Genomic DNA, 9,504 nt, shown 5'->3' on the forward strand with positions numbered 1-9,504 from the left:
AAGAGAGGAGGCTTTAACAGTATCTCAAAGCCCATTTTTGCTCCTGGATTTAAAGCAAGGTAGTCTGTTCCATGCTTCCACTGAGTGTGCTTAACAGATCTTTTCCCATAAGCAAAGATGGATATAAAGCAATTCTTCTGTTTCAGTCCAGGTTCTTGTGTCTGCAGAGTGACATCTGACACAACTGAATGTATTCAGATTGTTCCTTCAAAATCCTCCCTCCTTTTTCCTCATATTCAGATTTAATCTTGTAAATCCAACATATTCTTTAATCTTCCCTTCCAAATATAAGAAAAAAATATTCAGTTCCTAAAATGAAGATCTTTCATGTAATCAGTGAAAAGTATTCATTTTTACATGTCATAATTCTGGGACTTCTGCTCTCCAGAGAACGTTCTATTAAAACAGAACAGTCAGCAATTGCTGATCAATAGGCTGCAATTGCTGATCAATGATTTATTTTATCATATGGTGACAATAATTGACAAGGCCTGGAACTGACTAATTGCTTTTTGCAGCCTTGGTTTGTTCTTACAATTTTACATTTGCAGAGTACTATGTATTCCTTAATACTTAGTACTGTTTACAGTCACTTGCTTATTTTTTTTTTAAATTAAATATTGCTGATTGTGATGGTTCTCACTCTTGAACAGAAAGGGTTGCAAGTTTTACCTATGAATTTATAAAATACATTGAATTTGTTGATTGAACACCATATCTATATTAGTTTAGTTCTTATTTCAGATATTCATTCAAATATCTCACTGTGAATCAAAGCATTAGATTCTTATCTGCTGTAAGCTGATAGCAAACTCCATTTACATCAGAGGTAGTTTGGCAGACCTGAAGGGCTGACTTTTAAATTCCAATTGACATTATTTCTCAGATTCAAGTGAAAACAGGCATACTGGAAATAAGCTATTTATAAAACATACAGTTATTGTGATGTGCCAGGGGAATTGAAATATGTCAGATAATCTTCCCACAAGGAAAATGTTAACTAGATTATTTAATATAGTCTGAGATTTTGTCATTCTACAGTTAATCCCATTGTGTTTTTTATTATCAAGCGAAATTGTCTGGCTGTTGTTTCTTCTATTTCTTACACAGTTTAGAGAAGCACACATAATTAGGAGATCTAAGACAGATGGGGAAGACAACAAGCCCTTATCAGATAATCAGTCAATGGTTCCTTCATTTCTTTTTGTGTTCTACACCAAACCTTTTCTCTCTGCTGCTCAAGGAATACTTAATTTCCATGCAAAGAATAGCTACAGGACCCCAATGCCAAATGCATACTACGCTCTGAGGCCATAGCTTTCTGTCGGTTCTGACTCTTGTGGATATGAGAGAGATTTAAATCTAGGTATCCTGCACTCTGGATGTGCATTTTCATTACCAGATACAAGGGAAGTCTGAGGGCTCCTTTTGTGTGTGGTCGGTCACTGTCTGAGCATATCTGCTGATCAGATACCGCCAGCAAGGCTGGCAGGAAAATATCTGCGTTTTAGATCCATGCAGTTACCCGTATCCCAGCTGCAGCTGTGACCTTCACCTGCAAGTCAGGTCCCTTTGTGCAAGGACTTCACAGAGGTGACCCCTGCACCAGCAGGCAGCAGCGCGCAGTGTGGGTACCACGGCAATATAAGGAGGAATTTGACAGGATGCAGTCAAGTCCTAGGATACGGTAAAGGGCAGTAATGGACAAAGCATGAAGCTGCCTTTCTGTAAATCTTTCAAGAAAGGAGTGGGCTCTGCGCGGTGAGGGGGTCAGGACTGGAGTTCAGCCTCTTGTATAGGGTGGGGACAAGCGGGAGCTGGACACAGGAGCTTTGGTTTTATGTCAAGGCAACACACAACAGGAAACCACTCAGAAGCAGAGAGGTTCTAGCACTAAATGTTGATCTAAAACTACTGGCCGTATGCTAGTATATGTTGAGGACTGAGAAAAAGATAATCGAAAAACCATGAGGAGAGGGGATTATAACAGTTTTATAGAAGTGGACAGGAAGGAAAGACTGTCTTAGAGAAGCCAGGCAGAAAGACGCTTTGAGATCTAGATGCGGCAGGCCATGTCTGGAAGGCTACAGAAACTGGTGAGTTAGAAGTGAGTTTGAAACTTTTGCCATTTCTAGAGGTGCTGGCAATTTTGTCACAGATGCGATTAATCACACCGCGTGCATCCCACTCCACTGGGGGCTACTGAAAAATTCCTAGAGGTGCTACGTGGTACCAAAAAACAAGGAAAGCAGTGCTGAGGGCTACTGAGTAATCCACACTGTCAAACTCCAATTATCTGACATTTAGAAGAGATGCTAAATATAATTTAGTATCGATTTGCCTTCAGGGTAAAAAAAAATATTTCTCATTATTAGCAGTCGTGTATTTGATAAATCAGGAGTGCCCAAAGCAAATACTGACTCGCGTAAATTAGGTTTTATAGATCTTATTTTTGTCTAGCGCTCATTTTCCGCCAGCTGTGGAAGCGGTGAGTGGGAAGCGCAATTAAAACGCCACGGTAAATGACAAATGGCCATTGTGCTCGGGTGTTCCGCAGGGAGTCAGCGCAATGCTGACTTCCAGGACACGATGCGAAACACCGCCCGATTGTACGGTACAGACAGCCGGCGCTTTGCTTAATTAGGTGTTTAATTAAACGGAGTGGGAGCCTGGCTGAGCCTAACAGGCAACCGCCATCTTGGGCGGCTGTGGGCGGGGGCGGGGCGTCGCCTCCTCCCCTCCCCCTGACCCTCCCTCCCTCCCTCCCTCCCGCTCTGCTCCCGCGCATGCGCGGTGCGCCGGAAGCGGCGGCGGGGCGGTGGCGGCGGCCGGGGCGGCCATGGCGATGTCGGAGAAGTTCGACTCGCTGGAGGAGCACCTGGAGAAGTTCGTGGAGAACATCCGGCAGCTCGGCATCATCGTCAGCGACTTCCAGCCCAGCAGCCAGGCCGGCCTCAACCAGAAGCTGTGAGGCCTCCCGCGCGGCGCCATTCCCCCTGAACGGGCCCCAAAGCAGCCCAAACCCGACCCAAAGCCCACCCAAAACACCCCCAGAACAGCCCAAGCCCACTTGAAACACCCCAAAACATCTCCAAACCGACCCAAATAGCCCAAACCTGACCCAAAATAGCCCCAGAACACCCCAAACCCACCCAAAACAGCCCAAAACACCCCCAAAACAGCCCCAGCCCACCCAGAACACCCCCAAAACAGCCCAAACCCACCCAAAACAACCCAAACCCACCCAAAACACCCCCAAAACAGCCCAAGCCCACCCCAAACACCCCCAAAACACCTCAAAACCGGCCCAAACAGCCCAAACCCGACCCAAAACACCCCAAACCCACCCAAAACATCTCCAAAACACCCCAGACCCCCCAAAAAAACACCAAACCCACCTGAAACACACCAAAACACCCCAAACCCAACCCAAAACACCTTAAACACACCCTGAAACGCCCCTAAGCCCACCCAAAACACCCCAGTCCCAACCCAGAACAGTCCCAAAACGACCCCAAACACCCCCAAACCCACCCCAAACATGACCCACATCCCATCCTGGTGCCTGTTTTTCCTCACGACCCACCCCGTTTTCTCCTCATAGGAATTTCATGGTGACGGGCCTGCAGGATATCGATAAGTGCCGGCAGCAGCTTCACGACATCAGCGTGCCCTTGGAGGTGTTCGAGTGAGTGCCCTCCTGCCTGGGGCGGGTGCTGGGGGACTCTGGGGGCTTTCTCCTTCAGCACCTCCTCCCAAAACCACATTCCAGGGGGTACCAGGAAATTATAAATTATACGCCTGATTTCATCTCTTCCACACATATTTTTTAATTTACGTTGGATGACACTATACATGTAGGCAGTAATATAGCTTCTGTCCCATCTAGTAATACAGTAAGTAATCCTTCCTTTTGGAAATGCACTTCTACACTAGGTTAGAATCAGGTTTGTAGAGTTGCAAACAAAAATAAATTAGGCCAGTACATAGGTATTTTAATTTCACTAGTGGCAATCATCCTCCTGTCAGAGATTTAACTGTTAAAAGTAAAATTCTGATTGTAGAATAAGAGCTTTACAAGGCAGCTTTTATGCAGAAGACTAGTAAATTGTCAGCATCTTGTAAAAACAAAAATATCATTGGTTTGCTATGTTCTGGTATGGTGTTATCTGTATGGGACTTTCTCATAGGCCTTTCATTCATTATTTATCTATGATAGTACTCCTAAATATTCCTTTTTCTTCATTCAGGGATGGAGTTTCCCTTTGTCTAATACTTAAGCATATTTTTATTTTGCTATATTATGTTTGCTTGTTCAGGTGCTGATACAATTTTTACTCTTTAATATTGTACATATACTTGTTCCTCGAGTTGCGTGGTGTCTTATGCGTTAATTGCTTACCATGTGCTGACTAAACTATTTTATAGTTATTACCCTTGCAGTTACCATGGAAGGGTTCACCTTTCTACTTTCATATGTAGCTATTGTGTGAGAGGAGCTGGGTATTATATTTTTGATATTTTCTTCAAAGATCCAGGCTCTCTGGAAACAAAGATTTAAAACAGCATGTCAGGAGAGCTGCTTGCTCTCTTCCTTGAGTTATATTTTGAAAGTGACTAATCTAAACTGTATTCTTCAAAATTCACGTCAGAAAATAGTAATAAAAAAAAAATCAGAGCGAATACTTATGTTCCTTGGAGAACTTTCTAGTACCAATGCAGTCCCTTAGGCAGTATCTGTTCTATTTTCAGATACATAGATCAAGGTCGCAACCCTCAGCTTTACACCAAAGAGTGTCTGGAGCGAGCTTTGGCTAAAAATGAGCAAGTAAAAGGAAAAATTGACACAATGAAGGTAAGCCAGAAATAATGAAGTTTCTAATGGATTTGGTTCAGTCCTTTCCCCAGATATATATGGGGGGAGGGATTTCACTTGTGCAGTTATTAAATCGCCTAATGTGATTTGCATTAGGGATTGCTCTGCATCCTTCTGTCTTAACAGGGAGGCCAGTACAGGAAGCTTGCAATTCACAGCTGGAGATGCAGATGTTGCTATGAATTCATTTCGACTAAAAGTATATAGTGTTGCAGATCTTTTGTTATTTGTGTTCTGAATACTAATGGGTACCTCACACTGTTATATATCTGTAACGGCGTGACGTGTGTAAATTTAGAAATAAGCAAAACAGAAGGGGTATTTTACAGTCTTGAATGGGTCTTATCATGTTTGCCATTTTTAATAGTCTATATGAGCACAAGTTAGTCTTTATTGTATGACTTTAAATGTATGCCAGTGTTTAGGGTTTTTTGAACTTGCACTTTTATCCAGAAAGAACTTAAGCATTCTGGTATACGGTTTTAACTACTGCTGAATGGCAAAATTAGAAAAGGAGGTTCAGTGAGACTTAAGAAATGGGTGTTTGTGTTTCATAATGTTCTTAGGCTTGATTTTAAAATTAGTGTGGAGGATGCTGCAGAATGCAGACATACATGTATCTGTATATTCTCAGCATTTTTTTCTTTTGATAGAATGGACCTTGCTTGTAAAAGTTGTAGGAACAGTTGTGCATTTCTGAAGCAGGTGTGAGTTCCGTCTTAGAGGTGGAGGGGATTACACAGCAAATCAAGTGGGCATGTCCTTTATCAGCTTTGCATCAATAACATCATCTAAACAAGTCACCTTCACAGTGAAGGGTGTATGACTGGAACAGAATGTCTTAAACTTGGAAGTGTTTATGGTTACTTTCTGGAGACTGTATTTAAAACAAGTTGAATGGCCTTCATTCTGATCTGACTTCCTGTTTGTTCTGGGTGATCTTGGATGGGTAACGGGGGGGAAAAGACTACTTGCTTTCCTTTAATTTCAGTAATGCCACTTACTTACCATATCCTTCCATCATCATCTTCTACTAGAAAGGGAAATAAAATGCATAGGAATCCTTCCATCATCATCTTCTACTAGAAAGGGAAATAAAATGCATAGGACTACTCCAGTACTTTCTTTTCCATCCCAGGAGATGAGAAGGTAGTTGCAGCAGGGAGGGATTCTTGCTTCAAAATTGTCCTAAGAAATTCATGGAAAGCATCTGAAAGGAATGTGGTGGTAAAAGTAAGGAGAAAAAAAATATTTGAAGGTTAAGGTTCTGAGTCCAGCATATTTTTAATGCAATTTTTTATTCCTTAAGTTATAATGCATGGAAGAAACTGCTTAGAGATAGGGAGACCAGACCCTAGACAGGTATTGATGCACCGGAGTATACCAGAGAGATACCACTGCTTTATGTTTCTTAGGTGAAGATGCTAGTTGATTTATAGCTAATTAAAAGCATTTTAGTCCGATCCTTCTCTAGCAGATTTCATGCTAGTGTTTTCTTTGACTCTTGTAAACATTACTTTGGATGTGTGGGGTCTTTTTTAAGATAATTATGTTCTTTTCGTTTCCAGAAATTTAAAAGTTTGTTAATTCAAGAACTTACGAAGGTGTTCCCAGAAGACATGGCAAAGTACAAAGCTATTCGAGGAGAAGATCCTCCTCCTTAAGTTGGCCTTTAACTCTAAAATTGTCAATTCTATAAATTGACGCTTACCACTCTTTATAAAAACATTGACTGAAGAGGTGGGATATCCGAGACTTCGTTAAAAACTATACTACAGATGGCTTTGATAAGGACACAAAGCAGCCTGATGATCACTCATGGTTCTGGTCTGAAGCTACTGCATTTTTATGAAGGCTTTCACTCAAAGATTGCTGTTGAAACTTCTTGTGGTACTTGGTTCTTTCCTGAAAGGTTTTGGAAATGTTTGGATAACCTGCAGGTGATTATATAGCATTTACTACGAAGTGCATTTCCGGAGCAGAAAATCATGGTTTTTTGTCTTCTGAAAAATGTGCTCCAGGGTTGTGGGTTCATTTGTTTTTGAGAAATATATTTATTATACTGATTTTTTTTTTATTATTTGTAATCTGTTTTTTATCACTGTACAAACAGTTGACTGTGTTCACCTTGGAAAATTCTGCTGAACAGGAGCCTGTCGGGCTGCAGTTTGCATGTGTCATAGTGAATCACAGCCAAGAAAACCTTCAGATACGTGTTTTGTTCTGTAAACTGCAGTGCAGGTGACTGATGTAGAAATGGAGAATATTCAGGGATAAGCTCCTCAACAATGTTAATATTTTGTGTAGTATTTAATGTAGGCCTTTGTTCATTTTCTTTAGGCAAGTTGAGAATAAAAATTTGAAAAAAAATAAACTTTCTCTTGTGTGTTACTCTTTAGAGAAAGAACCGAAAGCTGTGTAAATTAACATATTTATCAGTGTCAGTGAAGGAAATGAAGTAGGTATCAAAACTTGGGTGTTACAAGTTATATTTACAGGTATTTTCACATCTTGGCATTTTGCTTTTTGTGGGGAAAGCTTTAATTGAAGCAGGAGATTTTGGGGATCAGTGATTTTCACACGAAGTGTTTCTGGATAGATTCAAACTCATTTGTGAGATCTCTTACTGTTTATATGCAAGACAGTCCTGAAAGAAAACAGCTTGATGGGATTGCTACCCAGGGGAATAGTGCGGAAGACTGCTTTTACAGTGAAAGAAACCAAATTTGCATATAAAAACTTGACCTTGCTGAAGGGGAAGACAGTTTTCATTTTCTTCCCCTTTACTACTGAAATGTGTTTCATGTTTCATAGATACTTAACGTTCAATTTCACATAGTTTCACTGATCAAGTAATTCAAGAAACTTGTTATCACAAAAGAAGTAGCATAATGTCTATTACGATTATTAGCTACTTTGATGAAGTACAGCCTTTGGAGTATCTGTAATGTCAAGCATACTTATTCCTGACCAGACTGGCACAACAAAAGGAAAAAAAAATGAGAAAACTGGCTGTTCCTCGGAATTAGTTATTGAAGAGTTGCCACAAGATAGTCCAAAGAGATCTAAATCGTCCCTGATACTACTCTGCCTTGCCTTAGTATGCAGATACCCTTTTCCTTGTACTCCTTCCAACCACTAGTCGCACTTTTCACTCCACAATGTTACTGCATGAACTTGGCAGAAAACAGCAATAAAGAAAAAGCACATAAACTTCCCTCCCTCCCCCCTGCTTTGCCTGGATTGCAAGGGCCTGAGGAATTGTCGAGGTGTGGATTGCCAGCTCTAAAGAAAGTGGACAGAATACGAGGCAGGAGTGCAGAAGGCAGAGTGTTTTTAAGGCGCATGTCATCTGTTGGGCAGCAGAGCTGGAGAGCAAGAGCACCGGCAGCAGGCAGGTGAAATGTTCCTAGGACAAGAAGACAGTAGGTAACTGGCTTGGTTATGGGGTGTTTGGTGTGATACCATTCAAAACCTTTTATATACATATATGTATCTTTGTTTAAAATATATTTTAAAATGTAGTCTTCATTTTCAAATTAGTTTCTACACACATGATTACTTTGAATTTTAGGACTAGTGTATTGATTTGTAATAGTATCACACAGTGTTCATCCATTAATGTGAGAGTCCTATCAGAAATTTACATTCTAGATGTGTGAAGCTTGAAAAATTAGATGTGTCTCTATCAGTTTATATGCTGACTGGCACTCTGTTGATCATCTCAGAGCTAAGCAGCTTAATATGGTGTAGGTATTTTTTGTAACATGTTCTTTCCATATCTATATTCCTATATTCTATCTATTTATATTCTATCTATGCTATTTATTCTGTAGAAACTACTAATGGGATACTAGAGTTTTATACAGTATGGATTTGAATATACTGCTGATGGGAAAAGAAGAGGTGAGGAGGAAAGGGGTTATAAATTCACTGGAAACAGGATTTTTTACTTGACAATCAACACACTAAAGAGTATTCAGAAGTTAGCATTCTGAATATTAAATGTGTCCTGAAAATTTCCTGTTCTTAACAGAAAGAAACGAGTTGTGTGTGTTATTTCAATGTGTCACAGCTGCCTTCTCCAGCTGTGGAGCTGAACCATTTCTTCATGTCTCTGCTGCTTTCCACTTCTAAGAACACCAGCAGGGCAGGGGGAGATGAGATTTTTTTTTTTCTGGCAGGGGATGGTGAAAGAGAAATGCTGCTCATAGGATCTGTGCTTTGGTGGGCTCAGTGTGGCAAGCTCTTGAAGTTGGGAGCTCTTGAAATTGGTTAATTGTCCAGTAAGCATCCTTTCCTCATCCTCAACTACTGCCTGCATGTCACTCTACAGGAATGTCAGTGTGTTTTGGGATTAGGCGGTCTCCTCTACCCTGTGGAAAAAGCTATTCACTGTGCTGCCATTACAACCTCACTGTCCTTCTATAAAATCATAGAATCACAGAATCATTAAATCATAGACTGAAAAGCTGTACTGACTTGGACTAAATCTGTTCATTTGATTTGTTTGCGAACAGCATTCAATTTCAGACATTTTCTCCTGACACTGACACCAATTTACAGATTTGATTGTGCCAGCTGCATAATACAGGAAGGCCTTGTGCATTCTCTCTTCTCACTGTGTG

The 9,504-nt window shown here is 40.8% G+C and overlaps 1 protein-coding gene across 1 annotated transcript; it reads left to right on the forward strand.

Moving 5' to 3' along the window:
• Window positions 1-2,812: 2,812 nt before the first annotated feature.
• MED10 (mediator complex subunit 10) lies at window positions 2,813-7,250 on the forward strand. Its single transcript, XM_082752465.1, has 4 exons — window positions 2,813-2,967; window positions 3,605-3,688; window positions 4,753-4,855; window positions 6,445-7,250. Exons 1-4 carry the CDS (start codon window positions 2,840-2,842, stop codon window positions 6,538-6,540), a joined length of 411 nt encoding a protein of 136 aa, XP_082608591.1. The 5' UTR covers window positions 2,813-2,839; the 3' UTR covers window positions 6,541-7,250.
• Window positions 7,251-9,504: the final 2,254 nt, after the last annotated feature.

Source organism: Aythya marila (assembly GCF_965140915.1).
Source record: "Aythya marila genome assembly, chromosome: 2".
Taxonomy (NCBI): Eukaryota; Metazoa; Chordata; class Aves; order Anseriformes; family Anatidae; genus Aythya; species Aythya marila.